At 42.5% G+C, this 21,061-nt stretch overlaps 1 protein-coding gene across 3 annotated transcripts in view; it reads left to right on the forward strand.

The window, feature by feature from the left end:
* The first annotated feature begins 18,841 nt into the window (after positions 1-18,841).
* The window catches only part of LOC105471386 (centrosomal protein 41), a 48,481-nt gene continuing 46,261 nt past the window's right edge, over positions 18,842-21,061 (forward strand). The window contains exon 1 of one of the 3 annotated variants that reach the window (XM_011723845.3): positions 18,842-19,022. Coding sequence is in view for 1 of the 3 variants with exons in the window: in XM_011723842.3 (XP_011722144.1) it covers positions 20,028-20,060 (33 nt within the window). In the remaining 2 variants the exon portion in view is untranslated. Of the gene's footprint in view, positions 19,023-19,901; positions 20,061-20,231; positions 20,461-21,061 lie in introns of those variants that run through there. The other 2 variants (XM_011723842.3, XM_011723844.3) reach the window with 2 other exon arrangements.

Genomic DNA, 21,061 nt, shown 5'->3' on the forward strand with positions numbered 1-21,061 from the left:
CCCCACACCTAATCACAGCTTTTTTTTGAAAGAGCTGTGCACTCATCAACAAAATTCCTGCCTGTCATTGGCCTATGCCTGCATAATTGCATGTGAGGGTGAGAACAGGCATTCACAGGAAAACGTCACCATTGCTTCCTGACTACTTTGTTGAAACATTCCTTTCATCGAAAGGGTTTACATTGCTATGATGATCACACCGGATTCTGGGATTTGTTGTGTTTTATTTTCTCAGTAAGCAACATCTACATATTTGCCCCACAGGTGGAGAATGCTTACCTGGTGTTCCTCTCCTCCAAAAACTTAAGGAAAGCTAGGAAATATGCTTCCTGTCTTCAGCCTACCCAAAAGAATTCAAAGAAGGCTCTTGATCATGCCAAACCTTGCATTTAACAGTCACCCTGAATCATTAGAACCTCATCTTCCTAATCTCTAGGTAGCAAGACTTACCTGTTTGTCTCTTTCTGATCACTCACCTAAATCCTTGAAGTCGATGACTCTTTTCCCCTGAACCTCCAAAGCAGTTTCAGCCAAGATGCAGACACCAGGAAGACCATCACAGAGCATCTTCTTCAACCAGAGAAATCAGTACCACACATTCCAAGTCATATCTTGGCCCAAGGAGCCCAGAAAGGGATTGTCATGTGGCTGCTCTTACCAATGATAAATGGAAAATATCTGCAAGAGCCTGGAGGTGGGCCTTAATTCCTTTGCTAGCCAGAGCAGGTGGGAAGAGGATCTAGTGATTGCCTTATAGTAGCACAGGAAGTATCAGCTTGAACTAAGAACTCCCCTGAGACAAGAATCCAAGCGATACCTGAGACACTGATGCGGGAAACCTCTATGCATTTGTTGGGGAGCCATGCTCAGTCCTTTCAACTGTCATCCCTACGTCCACTCCTAATCCTAGACTGGCTCCCCAAGTTTTCTATTCTTGCAGTAGTTCCTGAGTCATCTGCTGCTGCTATCAATAACTAAGGTGGCCATAACATTCATCGTCCAAATTGGGACCCTTTTGAGAGTGCAAAGTGGATACTTTTAATTATTACACTGTGACAGCAGGTATAAATTGGGATTGTCCCAATTTATAGCAAGAATAGTAGACTAAGGAACTCAAAATCTTCTCCTCCATGAAAGCAATGGGAAAACTGGCAAAAATGGTCAGGATCAACCCTTTCAGAACTCTGGAAATTAACCAAAGGCTTACAGCATTCAGAGAGCATTTATTCAAGAAAAACACCTAAGGCCAGAAGAGCAGTGGCTCCAAGGCAGGAAGATTGCTTGAGGCCAGGAGTTTGAGGCCATCCTGGGCAACACAGTAAGACCCTGTCTCTACAAAAAAAAGAAAAGATTAAAAATTAGCTGGGCATGGTGGTGCATGCCTGTAGTTCCAGCTACATGGGAGGCTGAGGTGGGAGGACGGCTTGGGCCCAGGAGTTCAAGGCTGCAGTGAGCTATAATTGCATCACTATACTCCAGACTGGTGGTAGAACAAGACCCCATCTCTTTAAAAAAAGAAAAACAGCTGAATCTCAGTAAAAACAATGAGTTTTGTGACAATTTAACTTCCCCATTCTCATGCTCCGCTTTCTAGCTCCACAGAAGCCTTGAAAACAAAGAGCCCACAATTGCAGTAAAAAGCAGCAGGCCGGCCGGGCGCAGTGGCTCAAGCCTGTAATCCCAGCACTTTGGGAGGCCGAGACGGGCGGATCACGAGGTCAGGAGATCGAGATCATCCTGGCTAACCCAGTGAAACCCCATCTCTACTAAAAAAATACAAAAAACTAACCGGGCGAGGTGGCGGCGCCTGTAGTCCCAGCTACTCGGGAGGCTGAGGCAGGAGAACGGCGTAAACCCGGGAGGTGGAGCTTGCAGTGAGCTGAGATCTGGCCACTGCACTCCAGCCTGGGCGACAGAGCCAGACTCCGTCTCAAAAAAAAAAAAAAAAAAAAAACAGCAGCAGGCCGGCAGCCACCAGAGAGGGCAGAGTCCTGTGACCTCCCACCCCTTTGAAGGAGCTGGAGCTCCCTCAAAGCCTCATTCATAAGAAATTGTCATTATTTTACCTATCTGGTGTTTCCTGGGAACCCTACTTGCAAGGCTGGCTTTATTTGATTAGAGTTCATCAGTGCAAAAAAACCTTTTCCCTGGGATGTTTGTCAGAAACAATTAAAGGGAATTGTTTAACTTCATGGCTGCTTGAGTTCATGAATAACAGTCAGAGCAAATAATAGACCAACCAAAAAGCTTAATAGAAAAATCTGGGAATGGAATGTCCACAGGAACTTTTAAAAAATCTGCATATTCCTTAAACTCTAGGAGTCTACATGCATACCTAGGGCATATTTGCACCCAGGGCCGTGCAAAGACCATAAGAGCTTACTTCTATTGACACAAAAGAAATTCAAGACTTGTACAGTGAAAACTATAGAACATTGTTGAATAAGTGAAAGAAGACCTAAATAAATGGGAAGATATATAGTTCATGGGTCGGAAGATTTATTATGGTTAAGATGGCAACACTGCAGATTGAGCTACAGAATCAATGCAATCCTTATCAAAATCCCAAATGCCTTTTTGGGTTTTTTTGGGCACAAATTGACAAGCTGATTCTAAAATTCAAATGGAAATGGTAGGGGCACAGAAGAGCCCAACAACCTTGGAAAATAATAAAGTTGAAAGACTCACACTTCCACTTTCCAATTTCGAAACTTACTAAAGCTACAATACATGGGGAGTATGTTCCCAGCCCCCCAGTGGATACTGAAACATATATATAGAGAGACATACACATATATATGCACACACACACTATGTTTTTTTCTGTGCATGCAGACCTACGATAAAGTTTAATTTGTGAATTAGGTGAAATAAGCAATTAACAACACCAATAAAATAGAACAATTATCACAATAAACTGTAATAAAAGTTATGTGAATGTGTGCTCTCATGCTCTCAAAATTTCCTAATATTTTAGACCACGGTTGACTGTGGGTAACTGAAACCATGAATGGAAAGTGAAACCTTGAATAAGGGAGGACTACTATATTCAAGACTGTATGATGCTGCCAGAAGGGTAGACATACAGATAAATGGAATAGACTTGAGAGTTCAGAAATAAACCCATACATTCATGGTCAACTGATTTTTGACAAGGGTGCCAAGACAATTCAGTAGGGAGAAAATAGTCCTTTCAACTAATGTTTCTGAGTCAAGCAGTTACCTCCATACAAAAGAAAGAAGTTGGGCTCCTACCTCATACTAAATACAAAAATTAACTCAAAGTGGATCAAAGACCTAACTGTAAGAGCTAAAACTATAAAACTCTTAGAATAAAATATAGGGGTAAATCTTTATAAATTTAGGTTGAGCATTGTTTCTTAGATATGACACAAGAAACAAAAGAAACCAAGCAAATATAGATAAAGTGGACTTCATCAAAATTAAAAACTCTTGTGCTTCAAAGGACATGATCCAGAAAGTGAGAAAATGACCCACAAAATGGGAGAAAATATTTGCAAATCACATATCTGATAAGAGTCTAGTGTCCAGAAAATATAAAAGAATTCTTTTAGCTTAACAATTAGAAAACAAGAATGAATTAATTTTAATGTTGGCAAAGGACTTGAATAAACATTTCTTCAAGGCTGGGCTCAGTGGCTTATGCTTATAACCCCAGCACTTTGGAAGGCTGAGAAGGCAAGATCACTTGAGCCCAGCAGTTTGAGACCAGCCTGGGCAACATAGCAGGACTCCATCTCTACAAAAAAATTTTTAATTAGCCAGGTGTAGTGGTATGTGCCTTTAGTTCCAGCTACTTGGGAGGCTGAGGTTAGAGAATTGCTTGAGCCTGAGAAGTGGAGGCTACAATGAGCCATGATCATGCCACTGCACTCCAACCTGGGCAACAGAGCAAGACCCTATCCAAAACAAAATAAAACAAACAAAAAATTTTTTCAAAGATATAAAAATGACCAATAAGTAACTGAAAAGATGCTCAACATCATTAGCCATCAGGTAAGGAAACCCAAAACCACAATAAGATACCACTTCATACACAGTAAGGTGGTTATTATTGTTTTTTGAGATGGAGTCTCACTCTGTCACCCAGGCTGGAGTGCAATGGTGCAATCTCAGCTCACCGCAACCTCTGCCTCCCAAGTTCAAGTGATTCTCCTGCCTCAGCCTCCCAAGTACCTGGGATTACAGGTATGCACCACTGGGTGTGGCTAAATTTTTTGTATTTTTAGTAGAAATGGGGTATCACCATGTTGGCCAGGCTGGCCTTGAACTCCTGACCTCAAGTGATCCAGCCACCTCTGCCTCCCAAAGTGCTGGGATTACAGGCATGAGCCACTGCACCTGGCCAGGATGGCGATTACTTTTTAAATGGACGATAGCAAGTGTTGGAGAGGATAGGAGAAATTGGAACCCTCATACATTGCTGGTGGAAATGTAAACTGGTGTAGCTGCTTTGGAAAACAATTGGGCTTTTCTTTTTCTTTTCTTTTTTTTTTTTTTTTTTTTTTTTTTGAGACAGGATCTCGCTCTGTCACCCAGGCCAGAGTGTGGTGGCATAGTCACAGCTCACTGCAGCTTCAATCTCCTGGGTTCAAGTGATTCTCCCACCTCGACCTCCTGGGTAGCTGGGACCACAGACATGCGCCACCACACCTGGCTAATTTTTTATATCTTTTATAGATATAGGGTCTTGCCATGTTACCCAGGGTTGTCTGGAACTCCTGGGCTCAAGAAATCCTCCTGCCTCAGCCTCCCAAAAGTGCTAGGATTACAGGCATGAGCCATCGTGCCCAGCCTTGCAGTTTGGCTTTTCCTCAGAAAGTTAAACATAAAGTTACCATGTGACAAAATTCCACTCCTAGGCATATACCCAAGAGAATTGAAAACATATGTTCACACAAAACCTGTAAATAGATGTTCATAGCAGCATTATTCAAAATAGTCAAAAGGTCAAACCCCTGGGCGCGGTGGCTCACGCCTGTAATCCCAGCACTTTGGGAGGTGGAGACGGGCAGATCACTTGAAGTCAGGAGTTCAAGACCAGCCTGACCAACATGGTGAAACCCTGTCTCTACTAAAAATACAAAATTAGCTGGGCATGGTGGCTGGTGCATGCCTGTAATCCCAGCTACTTGGGAGGCTGAGGCAGGAGTATCGCTTGAATCCAGGAGGCAGAGGTTGCAGTGAGCCAAGACTGCGCCATTGCACTACATTCTGGGCAACAAGAGCCAAACTCTATCTGAAAAAAAAAAAAAAGAAGGTCTAATCAACCCAGTGTTCATCAGCTAATAAATGGATCAACAAAATTTGGTATATCCATACAATGGGATATTATTCAACCACAAAAAGGAATGAGGTAATCATATATACCATAACATGGATGAACTTTAAAAACATTATATTAAATGAAAGAAGCCAGCTACAAAAGGCCACATTATATTATATGTATATTATATATAATATATAAATTATATGACATATAATATATAAATTATATGATTCCATGTACATACACTGTCCATAATAGGTAAATCCATAGAGACAAAGTAAATTACTGCTTCCCAGGGGTGGAGAAAGGGGACATGGAGTACTAATGTATATGTGGCTTCTTTTTGGGGTGATAAAAATAATTTAGAATTATATAGTGGAGATGGTGCCACAATCTTGCAAAATATGGTATGTAAATATATGGTATGTATGGGTGAGTTTATAGTATGTAAATTGTATCTCAATGAAAAAGGGAATATACAATTGCTAAGCCCCACATTAATATCTTTTTGCCTCTTTCTTTATGTTTATATGTAATGTTTTAACCAAATGACATATTACTAAATATACTCTTTGGAACCTTCAGTTGCCTTTCTATTTCTGTAAGTTTCCATTTCAACTAACCCTCAATCATATTCAAATTTCTCCATTTGCTTAAAAATTTTTCTTTACAGTTAGTTTGCCCTAATGGATGGCCAATCTAGGACCATGTTTTGCATCTTGTTTTGATGTCCCTTTAAACTCTTTGAACCTAGCACAGTACATTTTCCATGAGTTTGGCCTGCTGAAGAGGCCAGGTTAGTTACCCTGCAGAATGTCCTTCTGATTTTTCCAATTGCTTCTTCATGATGCCATTCAGCTTGTTCCTCCATCTCTTGTTTTCATATAAAAGTTATATATGAACTGTATATTTCAGTTCAATGCATTTTGCTAGAACATACCATAAATTGTATTACATGCTCCATCAAGTTACATCAGGGGACACATAATATCTAGCTGACTATCTGATATGGTTTGGCTGTGTCCTCACCCAAATCTCATCTTGAATTATAACTCCCACAATTCCCACATGCTGTGGAAGGGACCCAGTGGGAGGTCATTGAATCATGGGGGCGGATCTTTCCCATGCTGTTCTAGTGAAAGTGAGTAAGTCTCAAAAGATCTGATGGCTTTATAAGGTGGAGTTGCCCTGTACAAGCTTTCTTTCTCTTTGCCTGTTGCCATCCATGTAAGATGTGATTTGTTCCTCCTTGCCTTCTGCCATGATTGTGAGACTTCCCCAGCCACGTGGAACTGTAAGTCCGTCAAACCTCTTTCTTTTGTAATTTGCCCAGTCTTGGGTACGTCTTTATCAGCAGCATGAAAATGGACTAATACACTATCCATTAGTAACACTAAGATTGAGCCCCCAGACATGAGGATGCTGACAGCCTGACCCCTTCATTATACGTTTTTTCCTCCTTGCCGCTGAGAAACTGTCTGGGATGTGTTTGTTTGGTACTATACAAGTATCTAGCTCCCCAACATTTTTTTTTAACACCAATTGAAGCTTTTTGCCTGAATCGGTCATTTTATTTGGGCTTCCAAAATTTTGCTTTTCTTATTTTATAATTCCTTCTGCATTTATTTGATGGCATTCTTCTGACAGAGTTTTTCCTCATCAACTGGGGACTATTTGCTTACCCTGAAATCAGTTCCTTCTAGAAAGGAAGAATAAATGCTTAATTTCCTCCAGTTAACTACAAATTTTCAGGGTTTTTTTCTTTTCTTAGAATAGGGTTTACCAACCCCATCTTCCTTCTCTCTACTTTCTACGGATCTTCCTTTCAACCTGAAAATGTATACAAGACCTCTCTCTAGTCCAGCAACAATCCATTTGACATTTCCTCTCAGTAAGTCCATTAACTTAGCTCCTAAACTTTTCCAGAACTCAAAGCAGCCAATCAAGATAAAGCACCCCAGAATAGCCACAGCACTACCAGAACATTGGTGGAGGCCTGAGGACCAACAGAAATTATCCAAGTATCCATCCCAACAGGACTAACTCAACCAGGGTAGAGGTTGGCCATCTCCTTCTCCTTCCTCCATTCCACTTGTGCCTGAGTCCTTGACAGGGTGAACCCCAGCCAGACTCATCTCAGCATCAGCTGTGTTCTCTGGAAGTGTTTTTTCCTAATCCCTGACCTTTGAAAATTATTGCTAAGGTGCATGAATGTATTAGCAGGGAACCACGGCACAGGAAGATGAGAACTGTATCATGATAAAGAAAATGTAGTACATATACACCCTGAATACTACACAGCCATAAAAAAAAAGAATGAAATCTTGTCCTTTGCAGCAACATAGATGCAGCTGGGGGGCCGTTATCCTAAGCGAATTAACACAGAAACAGAAAATCAAATACTGCATGTCCCCACTTATAAGTGGGAGTTAAACAATTGGTACACACAGACATAAAGATGGAAACAATAGACACCAAGGACTCTAAAAGGAAGGAGGGAAGGAGGGGGCAATGTTTGAAAAACTATCTATTGGGTACTATGTTCACCATTTGGATGACAATTTCCATGGAAGCTCAAATCTCTACATCACACAATATATCAATATAACAAACCTGCACGTGTACCCCCTGCATCTTAAAAACAAAACACTGTATCATGAGCAGAGACCAGGCTTCTGAAGAAGAGGAAAAACCCTGCGGGAAGGTCCTGCCCATCAGCACTGACTGTGGGTCCAAAGCCCTTTACCTCTATGAGGAAGAGGTAAGCCCAAAGCAAGATGGGTTTATACCTGGAGGAGCTGTGGCTGACTTCTCATACTTTGTCCTCAGCCCACACTGGCTGGGTAAGGGTGCAAACAAAGGGGAGCAGGACCTTGCTAGCAGTCCTAGCAAGAGCTGGAAGAAGGAGCACCTCTGCAGACCCTGGGGTGTGTAAACTGACTGATATAGAAACCAGAACACCAGTGCAATCGTATACAAAGAGAACACTCCTTGCCAAATGGACCAGATGTTCATGTTGACTGGTCAGCGCATTCTCTCCTGTTGGAAAATCTACATGGGAAGCCAAATTATAATCAGGAGGTTGTTTGTGAGCATGAAATCAGAACAAAGGGAGGGAATTGGATGAGCTCTGTGGCATCCATAGGGATATAGGGTGGACTGCATACTTGTGCCTAACGGTCAAAAAACAACTCTTTCCCTTGACAGGGCTGGAGACATCATGACAAATGTTTGTTCCTTGGCTCCACTTTTCAGCACTCCCTATAGACCACCCCCCTTCTGCTCGCATATTCTTTCTTCAGCTGTTAAGGCCATTGATTAGGTTACAGCTTTCCTTCACATTCCGTCATGCTTTGATTAGATTTCCAGGCACTGTTGCATCCTGTTTCTTAGGATGATATTTGCAGACATTTATTCACATCCATTGTGTGTGGATTTCACCAGTTTAACAATCAAAAGATACTATTTGTCAGATTGGGAGATACTTCACCACTATGCCCTGTATACTGATTCACTAGACAGTAGAAAAAAAAAGATGGTGAATGACCAGTATGCTAAAGGAGGAGGCTTCCTTGTCCTGGTCTTCCATGTCCCTTCACGAGCATTGTCCCATAATTATATTAATTTGACAACTATCGATTGAGTGCCTGCCATATGCCAGACACCATACGAGGTACTAGGAATATAAAGAATGAGACATGATATCCCTGCCTTCAAGGAGCTGATAGGCTAGTGAAGAAGGCAGACAAGAAAGTTGCCTATCACAATACAGCATGGCAGCCCACAGATGCATTTAAAAAGAGCGCCTCCCAAAGTCTGGGATGAGGGTTGGTGGTAGCCCAGGAAGCCTTCCAGAAGGAGGTGATTTCCGTCTTTATCCTGAAGCACAGTAGAAGATGAAGAGTGGGAGAACTTATCAAACAGAAGGACAAGCAGGCACAAAGACTCGGGGCAGAGACAACACGGCACATTTGAAGAGCTGTCCTTAGAATGGCAAGAATTCTTGGTATGGTAAGAGACTGAGAGGAAACAATTGGCAGAGGACAGGATTTCAAAGGCCTCATTGTGGAGGTTCACTGCAGGGTTCTAAAGCCTACTCTGAAATTAATATAGCCGGTATAGCTTTGGTTGTGTTCTGTCTGTTTTTATTGTAGTAAAACGTACATAACATGAAGTTTACCATTTTAAACATTTAGATCTGCAATTCAGTGGCATTAAGTACATTCATAATATTGCATAACCACCTATTTCCAAAACTTTAACTCTGTAACTTTAAAACAGAAACTCTGTAACTTTGTTTTTTGTCTTTGTTGTTGTTGTTGTTGTTTCTAAGTTTTTGTTTTTTGAGAGGGAGCCTTGCTCTGTCGCCCAGGCTGGAGTGCAGTAGCACGATCTCGGCTCACTGCAACCTCTGCCTCCCAGGTTCAAGCGATTTTCTCGCCTCAGCCTCCCAAGTAGCTGGGATTACAGGCACCCACCACCTCGCCTGGCTAATTTTTGTATTTTCAGTAGAGACAGCGTTTCAGCGTGTTGCCAGGCTGGTCTCAAACTCCTGACCTCAGGTGATTCACCCGCCTCAGCCTCCCAAAGTGCTGGGATTACAGACATGAACCACCCCACCTGACTGAAACTCTGTAACTTTAAAGCAATAACTGCCCACTCTCCCCTCTGGTAACTTCTACTCTACTTTCTATCTTTGAATGACTTTGCCTATTCTAGATACCTCGCATAAGTAAAATCACACATTTTCCCTTTTCTGTTTGGCTTACGTCATGTAGCATGTTTTTAAGGTTCATGCATGTTATAGCATGTTTCAGAGCTTCATTCCTTTTTATGTCTGAATAATATTCATTATACATATATACTATATTTTGCTTATCCATTCATCAGTTGATAGACACTTGGGTTGGTTCTACCTTTAACTATTGTGAATAATGCTGCTATGAACATTGGTACACAAGTTTCTGTTTGAGTCTGTTTTCAATTATTTTGAGTATATACCATCGAGAAGTGAAATTGCTGGGTCAGCTAGTAATTCTATATTTAAGTTTCTGAGGAACCACCAAACTGTTTTCCATAGCAGCCCACCATTTTATATTCCCACCAGCAATGCACAAGGCTTCCAACTTCTCCACATTCTAACCAACCCTGGTTTTCTTTTTCTTTCTCTTTCTTTCTTTCTTTCCTTCTTTCTTTCTTTCTTTCTTTCTTTCTTTCTTTCTTTCTTTCTTTCTTTCTTTCTTTCTTTCTCTCTCTCTCTCTCTCTCTCTCTCTCTCTCTCTCTCTCTCTCTGTCTCTGTCTCTCTCTCTCTTCTTTTTTTTGAGATGCAGTTTTAGTCTGTCACCCAGGCTGGAGCACAGCGATATGATCTCGGCTCACTGCAGCCTTGACCTTCTGGGCTCAAGCAGATACTCCCACCTCAGCCTCCCAAGTAGTTGGCGCTACAAGTATACGCCACCACACTTGCTTAATTTAAAATTTTTTTCTGTAAAGACAAGGTCTCCCTATGTTGCTCAGGAGGATCTCGAACTTCTGGGCTGCCTTGAACTCCCAAGATGCTGGGATTACAGGCACAACCACAGCTGGCCAATAAAATTTTTCTTCTACAAACAGGTAGCAGGCTAGATTTTAGCTGAGGGCCATACTGTATCTACCCCTGGTTTAGACCATTTATATTTATTTTAATTAGTGATATGGTTGGATCTTGCTATTCATTTTCTATTTGTCCCATTTAAACTCTTTTTTATTTTGGCTCTGCCTTCTTTAGAATAACAGTATTTTTTAATTAATCTTTTTAATCCACTATTGGCTTATTCATTATGCCTTTTTTTTTTAAGACAGAGTCTTGCTCTGTTGCTCAGGCTGGAGTTCAGTGGCGTGACCTCAGCTTACTGCAACCTCCACCTCCTGGGTTCAAGTGATTCTCCTGCCTCAGCCTCCTGAGTAGCTGGGACTATAGGGGCCCACCACCACATCTGGCTAATTTTTTATATTTTTAGTAGAGACGGGGTTTTACCATGTTGGCCAGGCTGGTCTTGAGCTCCTGACCTCAAGTGATCTACCCACCTCTGCCTCCCAAAGTGCAGGGATTACAGGCATAAGCCACCCTGCCCGGCCAAAGTATGCCTCTTTTTAAAGAACTGGTTGCTCTAGGGTTTATAATATGTATACTGAACTTATTAGAGTCTACCTTGAAATAAATACTACTTCATGTATAGCCGAAGAATGTCCCAACAGTACACTGCCAATTCCTCTCCCAACCTTTGTGTTATTGTAGTCATGTATTTTAATTCTATGTGCTATAAATCCCATAATACATTTACTAAGTACTATTCTACTTAGTAAATTTTCTTTTAAAGAGAATAAAAACTTAATTGTCTTTTAAATTTATACTACTTTTTATTATTTTCATTACTCTTCATTTCTTTGTTTTTTGTTTTGTTTTGTTTTTTGAGACGGAGTCTTGCTTGGTCACCCAGGCTGGAGTGCAGTAGCGCAATCTCAGCTCACTGCAACCTCCACCCCCCAGATTCAAGCAATTCTCCTGTCTCAGTCTCCAGAGTAGCTGAGATTACAGGCATGCAGCACCACACCTGGCTAATTTTTTTATTTTTAGTAGAGATGGGCTTTCACCATGTTGGCCAGGCTGGTCTTGAACTCCTGACCTCAGGCGATCTGCCTGCCTTGGCCTTGCAGATTGCTGGAATTACAGGCATGAGCCACTGTGCCCAAGCCATTTCTTCACGTATACCAAAATTTCCACTAGTATCATACTCTTTCCGCCAAAGAACTTCCTTTGTTTTTGTTTTGTTTTGTTTTTGAGACAGGGTCTCATTCTGCTGCTGAGGCTGGAGTGCAGTGGCTCGATCTCGGCTCACTGCAACATACACCTCTGGGGCTCAAGCAATCCTCCCACCTCTCAGCCTCCCAAGTAGCTGAGACTACAGGTGCATGCCACCCCACCTTATTAATTTTTGTAATTTTTTTGTAGAGATAGGGTTTCACCATGTTGCCCAGTCTAAGAACTTCCTTTAACATTTTGTGTAATACAAGTCTATTGGCAATGAATTCTCTAATTTTTATTTTAAAAATTTATTTCATCCTCATTTTTAAAAGACATTTGCCTTGGGTATCGAATTAAAGGTTGACTCTTTTTCTTCTTTCTGCACTTAAACATGTCCCTCCATTGTTTTCTGTTTTGTACAACTATGGTCAAGAAGTTCGCTGTAATTTTATCTTTGTTCTTCTGTATATACTTTTTTCCTCTGGCTGCCATTGAGATTTTTTCTGTATCTTGGGTTTTTGTCATTGTGACTATAATGAGTATATAGATAAATTTTATTTTGATTTTGTTCAGTTCAATTGTATTTATGCTGTTGAGTTTCTTGGATCTGTAGTTCTTTATCATTCATCAATTTTAGAAAATTCTTGGCCATTACATCTTTAAATATTTCCTCTTCCCTATTGTCTCTCTATCCTCTCCTTCATATTGCTCTCCAGTTTTTAAATGATGAGTTCTGTACCTTCCTTCTCAACTTTTTCCTCTTTGAGTTTCCTTTGTGATCATTTCTATCATACTATCTTCAAGTTCATTGATTTCTTCATCAGCTATGTCCAGCCTGCTGATGATCCTATTACAAGGATTCTTCATTTTTGATGTTGTGTTTTTTTATTTCTCACATTTTCTTTTTTTATAGTTTCTATCTATTCTCCAAATTACCTATATGTTCCTATGTATCTTCTATTCTGCTAGATCTTTTAATATATTAGTGATAGTTATTTTTAAATCCCTGTCTTATGTATCCTTATTGCTGAACCTGGTTCTGTTGAGCCTGGTCCTATTGATTGTTTTATCTCTTGACAATAAGCTTTCTCTCTCTCTCTCTCTCTCTCTCTCTCTCTCTCTGTGTGTGTGTGTGTGTCTTGTTTTTATTTTCTTTTTTTGTACTATAATTTGTTATTGAATGCTGGACATCATGTATACAAGCCGTGAGAGATGAGGTAAATATTTATACCTGGAAATGGCCATGCTCTTTCTTTTGTTAAGTTAGTATTGTAGAGGGTTGAGTTAATCTAGTTAGCAGTTGAGCTGGTTTGAGTTATGTTTTTGCTATCACTAACCTCAGTGCACCAGAAAGTGCCACTGTCTTGTGCTTAGTGTGGTGAATGGAGGGTTTCTCTCAGTATTCCTGTTCTGTCATCAGCTTTCAGCAGTACCTGCATACCTGTACTGTTGAGCAGGGATTTCTCTCCATAGTATTGCCTCCCCTTCAGCAATAGACTGTTGTTGCTTGCTATTTGTTACTAGGGTTGTTGCTCAGCCAGGTGGTGATTCTTGATTCTCCTAGTCCAGTCTTAGTCTTAGGCAAGGCCTATGCACCTGGGCTTGGGGGATGGGACCTCCTCAAATTCCTGTCCTCCTCCCCTCACCTGCCCCACGGTAGCCAAACTCTGCCGTGTATCTTCGGTGGGCTTGGGCAGAAGACTTTTACCTGTATCTCTCCTATGGGTAGTCTATCTCTACTTTATATTGGTTCAGGTTCTTGGACCCAAGAGGTTTTTGTGACCCTCCCAACCCCACCCTAGAAGCAAATAGCTTTTACTTCTGCCCTCCCACTGAAGCATTAGATATTTACTGATATCATGAGAGCACAAAGGATGAATTCTTTTCCTTTCCCAGATGTACACATGTTTATCTTCTACCCCTCCCCTGGTCATCCTGGTAGTCTGCTGCCCCTCCCCTAAAGCCCTTTAATAGGAGAAGGGTCATAGAATATGGGTGGTGGTTTGTGACTGTCTTCAGAAGCAGCAGCAAGTCATGTCCTGCAAATGTACACCACCAAGGGGGACTCTCTCTGGTCTCCTATCTTGCCCCCATCTTTCTTTTGAGCACTCAGTGGATACTGTTGGAGTAGACATTGCAACAAGTAAACATACGTTCCCCTTGTGTCTGGGGCTCTGTATTAGGGTTCTCCAGAGGAACAGAAACAATAGGGTAAGTGCATGCATGCGTGTGTGTATGTGTGTGAGTGTGTATGTGTATGCAGAGAGAGGAAAATTTATTTCAAAGAACTGGTTCATTGGCTCACACAATTACGGAGGCTGACAAGTCCAAAATCTGCAGGGTAGGTAGCCTGGCAGGCTGGAGACCCAGGGAAGGGTTCAAAGGCGGTCTGCTGGCAGAATTCCTTCTTCCTTGGAGGAGATCAGTCTCTTTTCTCCTGAGGCCTTCTACTGATTTCATAAGGCTCACCCACAGATAGAGGGTAATCTGCTCAGAATCAACTGAGGTAAATGTTATCTCGTCTTTTAAAATACCTTCACAGAAATATCTAGAATAGTGTTTGATCAGATACATGGGTACCACAGCCTAGTCAAGCTGACACATAAAATTAGCTGTCACAGGCTCCCAGTTATTCTAAACTGGTCTGCTACCCCAAACTCAGCCTTTAGGATTAGTGAAAATTTGAGCTGATTTCTTCTTTCCCACTTCTATGATGGTTACCTTTTCCCCTAGTGCTCTGCCAAATGTGAAACTGTTTGCGTATCTCTTCTATTCTCAGTGGGGCTTGTTACTTTTGGAATTAGGTTATGTGGTTGCTTTGTGACCTCAACTCTCTGAAGAATACAAGATAACTTATGATTTTGGCTGGGTGCAGTGGCTCAGGCCTCTAATCTCAGCACTTTGGGAGGTCGAGACGGGTGGCTCACCTCAGGTCAGGAGTTTGAGACCGGCCTGGCCAACTTGGCAAAACCCAATCTCTACTAAAAATACAAAAATTAGCCAGGCATGGCGGTGGGCACCTATAATCCCAGCTACTGGAGAGACTGAGGCAGAAGAATCACTTGAACCTGGGAGGCAGAGATTGCAGTAAGCCAAGATCACGCCACTGCACTCTCCAGCCTGGGTGACAGAGCGAGACTCTGTTTCAAAAAAAAAAAGGAAACTTATGATTTTGTAGGCTATTCATTTTTCTTATTTTAGGATGGGAGAGATGTTCCCTTGCAACTGTTTACATCCTAAATCAAAGCAGAACTCCATTAATGTGGTTTTCGTTTTGTTTTTACTATGGCTATGATGTGGATTCTTTAAGAACCAGGAAGGACAGGAATTACATTTGCAGCATCTAGCATAGGGATTACAAGTTAATGGCCCATAGGTTTCACATGAAAACCTAGGTTTCTAGATTATTTTGAGAAATGTGAATATCTGACACAGTTAATCCACATTTACTGGCCTTTTCATAGGGCACAGGCTCGCCAGTTGTGCATTGTGCCAGAGCGAGACGGGTACCTCTCAACACTGACTCCTCCTTCATCCCCTTGGGACAGACCGTTCTGAGACCTAGGTCAGCTCAAGAGCCCCCTTGGAAGTAAGTCTGTGGCAGAGCATTGTTCTATGCAGATCCCGTGCCAGAAACCAAATCGTGGCATGTGACGACCAAATGCGCTGGGTTTGCTCACAGATGGCAAAGGAGGTCTTAGATCTCTCTGGAAGGGCCATCATGCATCTCTTCTGCCACAGCTAGGAGTTCCATGTGGCCCACAGAGGTGGCTCCAGAACTGCATAGACGAGAATGCCAGCCCCATCAGGTAAGCAACCAGAATGCCAATTTCCTCATTTCATCAGAAAGTAACATAGCCTGTGATCGTCCCAAAGAAATTCTGGGAAGTAGGTATTATTCCTCTGCAAGGGGCCATAGGAATGGTTGAGCCCTTTGGGCTCAGGCCAAGTACTTCAACTCTAGCCTAAGCTGGAGGCAGGCAAGGGCCAGGCCTCCACTCAAAGGCTGGTATGTCCCTCTCTTGGACACATTCTGCTACTAGGTGGAATGAAATTAAATTGCTACCACAATTGCAGGGACTTCATTGCAGAGTAGGACCTGCAGATCTGTGGGTTCACTGCCTCAGGTGTAGTTCCATTTCTGGAGACCAGGGGAAGGACCCCGGGCCTGGACTGGATTAGGGAGAATTGTTCCAGAAGCATCTGGAAGTGCACGTCATTTAGGGAATGAGGGTAAATGAAGCCAAGGGAAGTAGCCAAGGCCCACATCAGAGAAGTAACATCATGAGACAGGTCTGAGGGGAGGCTGCTTGGCTGCAGTTAGGAAATCAGGCTTGAGAGCCGAGGGTGGGAGAGGAGAGTTCTTTGGGGGCTGTGAGGTTGGAGGAGAGGGATTCAGGATGGGAGAAGGTCCAGAGAGCTTTAAGTTCAGGAGAGGGCCAGCCTGCTGGACACCAAAATGCCCATTTAGTTCCAGGGGAAGGGAAATGATCACCTAAAACACAAAATAGCCCTAAACCAACCTCACTTAGCTATCTAGAGCTTCCACCAGCTCTGCAGAGAATAAAAGCTTTTTGGAACACATAGAGGGTTAAAAAGAAGACATCAAACAAATGGAAGTTCGCAAGAGCACTTCTAACTTTGAGAAAAATAAGATTAATCAGTGGAAGTAGGAACTTTTAAAGAAAAGAATCAGAATTTCTTCTCTTACAGACAAAGCTTGAACCTCTTAGCAATCACGACTTTGATTGCAAGACTCTTACTAAAGTGCCTGGAGAGTCTTTTACTGCCAAGGACTGCAGCACTTCAGATAGAGGAATTACTCAGAACTCAGCTTCAGTCTAAATCAGCCCACACAAAAGCCATAGACAGTTCGCAGGCTAAAGTTTTTTGTTTCTTAGAGTGAGAATGTAATTTTTAAATTATAAAATTAATTCACAGTCAATGAAGAAAATTTGTGAAACACACAAAAGTATAAAGAATAAAACAAATATCTGCATTCCATAATCCAAAGATGGTTTATATTTTTAATTTTTTTTCAATTTTTCTCTGCAGATACCTGTATTTTTCTCCATGCAAATCAGGATTATATTAAATAAAAAGTTGTTTCTTGCTCTTTTCATTTACTGTATCAGGAACAGTTCTCCACTGCCTTAAGTATGCCTTGAAACATACTTTTAAATGATTCCATAAGATTACTTTTTATAGATATGTCAGCATTTATTTTAATCATTTTTAAATTTTGATGATCAATTAGATTGTTTCAATTTTTATCATTTTAAATATACTTCCAGTAAACATCTATGGATGTAATGTCTGTACATTCGTCCAATTATTTCCTTAGGAGGAATTCTTAGCATATTAAGATTTGAGGACTTCTCAATACCTACTCTCAAATTATTCTCCAAAATTGTCATGCTCCTTTATATTCACACTAACAATATGTGATCATGTTGTTTCATGAATCATTAGCCAGCACTAAGCATTATCACTAAATAAAAAATAAGAAAAAAAAATTTGTACATTTGATAGTTGAAAAATGGGGTCTAGCTATTTTGCTCTATGTTTTTATATGTTTATTGGATGTTTTTCTTTTATCAATTATCATTTTGTACCATTTGCCTATTTTTTACAAATAGAGACAGGGTCTCACTGTGTTGCCCAGGCTGGTCTTGAATTTCTGGGCTCAAGTAATCCTCCCGCCTTGGTGTCTCAAAGTGCTGGGATTGCAGGCATGAGCCACTGCAACCACCATTTGCCTATTTTTTCAAAGTAAGCACTTGGCGTTCATTTTGATCCAGTTTTGGCGTAGCAGGATCCAAAAGGAATCCTAAAGAGAAATTCATGATATTAAAAATCTTTTGGTTTATAGCTTTAAGCTTTCCAAGGATTCCATTGAAGCCAAATGTGAAGGAAAGGGGTGACTCTTTTAAAGCAGAGTCTCCTTGGACCTCCCCCCTACAAAACCAGAATCAGAATTGAGGGGTTGGGGAGGGAACATGTATTTAAATTACCCCACCCAGACACACTGTCAGTTGGATTCAAGAACCAGCTGGATTCTGTAATCTCTGTATAATGCTTCCTGTGCAGTCCAAATGTGACAACCACAATGACTAGTGAGGCAAGTAAACCAGATGTTCCCATACCCTCTGGAACAAAAGAGAGACAACCATACAAAGAAGTGAGCCAAAACACTGAAGAATGGAAGTTGAATGGACTGGTGGACCTTCTTGTACTTTCTGCTGTTTGGGCTTTTTGACTGTTGTTCTTTAACTTGATTAATGCATTATCGCCTATCTACTCAGTTCCTCAAGTTAGAGAAACTATAGCCATCTTTGATGAATATCTATTTCTCATACCCCTTATCTCTTTTCGTGTATGCTATTGATTTTACCTACAAATGTCTTTAAATCTCTCCTTTTCTCTCTTTCTCACCACCTCTGAGTGTAGTCCCTCATCATCTCCCTCTCTCCTTTCCCCTGTTATTCTACCCATAATCTCCATGGTTACCCACAAGGTGCACCAGGTAAGCATACATTCTAAATAGTAATGAATCTAGAAGTTTCTGCTTGCTATGCAAAAGCTTCTAGATTAACATACTTCCCTCTGCCTCCTTCCAAGTTTTTTGCAGCCTTCAAACCCTTCCTTAGTAGAGGAGTGAGACTGAGAATTTTAGAGGGGTTAAAGAACTGGCAAACACTATGGAAATTAAGACAAAACTTAGTAAACATGAAAGAGTGACTCAAGTACAAGAAGCAGCTGTGGCCAGAATTCAAGATTCTGGTCAAGCAACACTGAGTGGCAACATGATCCAAGGTGTAGCCCTAAGGTTGGGTTGCTGAAGTGCCTAAGAGGACAAGGGCATGTGAGGCCATGCTGCTGAATGGGACATCTCACAGACCCTGAAGTAGCTCAGAAGTGTGCTATTATTCACTAACAGAGAACTGGTGAGTATGAACTGCTCAGAGTAACCTTTCTCCATTCCTGGAAAAACAAGTTAGAGCAAAGGACAAAGGGTTACTGTGTTGTTCCTTCCATGTAAAAGGAAATAATAATTTTAATGGATTTGGTGGGACATTTAGAAGCCAAGTCAAACTGTGTGTGTAATTGTTTTGTAAAGGTGCTAGGACTTCATTTTCAGATCCGGAATGGGAACAGGTGGTGGCTGGTGGCAGGAGTCACAATGGTTTCCATGACGACGGGATTGGGTCCTAGTCATCCTCCCATCCTCCACAAAACCTACTGCAGCTTTTCTCATAAGGTGCTTATTAAGTATTTGTTAAATGAACGATGAACCACAGAATGGCGCGTGTGCTTTGCAATTAAGGATGTCACTCTTTAGCTAGCCTAAAAGCTTTTAAAGCACCGATAATTATTGTATTTACACACGTATTTTGCATAATTTGCATATTAACCTAACCAGAAAATAATAAACCATACTCTCCCATTTCTGCTGAACAACCCTGGCCCATATCATATTCCCTATTGTGGAATCAGTAGCCCAGATGTTTGGTTGAAAAGGCCATAAAACGGAGGTGGGGGATGGGGAGTCTTGTGTCGTATTTATGGTTCCACATCAGCTAAAACTCGCATTTTGTCCCCTTTCTCGAGCCCCTGTCCCCGCCCCCGGCTTTGCGCAGGCGCCAGCCTTCCCCTCCCCCCACGTCCCTCTTCCCGCCCTAAGGCTGGAGCCGGCGAGCCCGGGCCCAGAGCACAAAAGGCCTCACTAGCCGGCGTCCCGCGTTGCCCTTGGCAACCACTGAGCGGAGTCTTGCCCTCCTGCGACCCTAAGATGAGAGAGTAAACGGGGCTCCCATTGGCTGGCCGGGGAAGACGGGCCAATCGGAGAAGGGGGTATAGGGAGGCGGCTGAACGAGGTTGTGGGGGTAGGAAGCTAGGGTTAGAGGCAGCCCGTGAGGCTAGAACCCCGAACGTGGTCGGTTGGAGCAAATATGTCCCTCCGGAGGCACATTGGGAACCCTGAGGTGAGGGCCAGGTCCCGGCCGGAGAGCCGGAGGGGGCGGGCACACCGGAAAAGACTCCATGTGGGCAGGGAAGAGCAGCCAGCGACTTCCGCCGCCCGGAAGGCGGGAAGGGGCCGGCGTGAGGAGGGGTCGGAGTGCAGGGGCGGAACGGGGAGGGACTGGGGGCCGCGGGGCCGTGTTCAGGACCCCGTGGTGAGGAGCGATCTCTCCCCGCGAACGCACGCCAGTGTTTGTGGCTGCGAGGAGCGAAGTACGCAAAGACACGGCCCTTGCCCTCAAATGGCTTACAGTCTCGGAGTGACAGTTACAAACAGAAAAGAAAAAGGAACCTCTGCACACTAATGGCACGTGATGAAAGCCAGCCAGCATCTCTGATTGTGGGGATACAGGAAGAGGAGGAGTAAGCTGACCAAACATTTGGAAAACGGGCAAAATAGGACATTAGGCTTACCCGTCTCTCCATAGGACCCTTCAGTTTCTTCGTCAGTTTCACCCCTAGTCCCCTGCTGCATTTGTGGCAGTTCGAACAAACGTTATTGGCCTTCTACCGTGCAGTAGGTGCTAGATATACAAAGAAGACAAGGCCTCTGCCTTTTAATGGGCCGGGCGCGGTGGCTCAGCCTTTGGGATCACAGCATTTTGGGAGGCCGAGGTGGGCGGATCACGAAGTCAGAAGTTCGAGACCAGCCTGGCCAACATCGCGAAACCCTGTCTCTACTAAAAATACAAAAATTAGCCGGGCTTGGTGGTGGGGCGCCTGTAATCCCAGCTACTCGGGGGGCTGAGGCAGGAGAATCGCTTGAACCCAGGAAGTGGAGGTTCCAGTGAGCCGAGATCGTGCCATTGCACTCCAGTCTGGGCGATAAGAGCAAGACTCTGTCTCAAAAAAATAAACAATAAATAAATTGCATCTAGTGAAGGAGACTATGAACAGAATTTGAGTACAGTGTGGTCGAGGAGCAAGATGTTACAAGAAAATAGGTAGGACTCAACTGAGAGAG

The sequence above is a fragment of the Macaca nemestrina genome, chromosome 4 (genome assembly GCF_043159975.1).
Source record: "Macaca nemestrina isolate mMacNem1 chromosome 4, mMacNem.hap1, whole genome shotgun sequence".
Classification (NCBI taxonomy): Eukaryota; Metazoa; Chordata; class Mammalia; order Primates; family Cercopithecidae; genus Macaca; species Macaca nemestrina.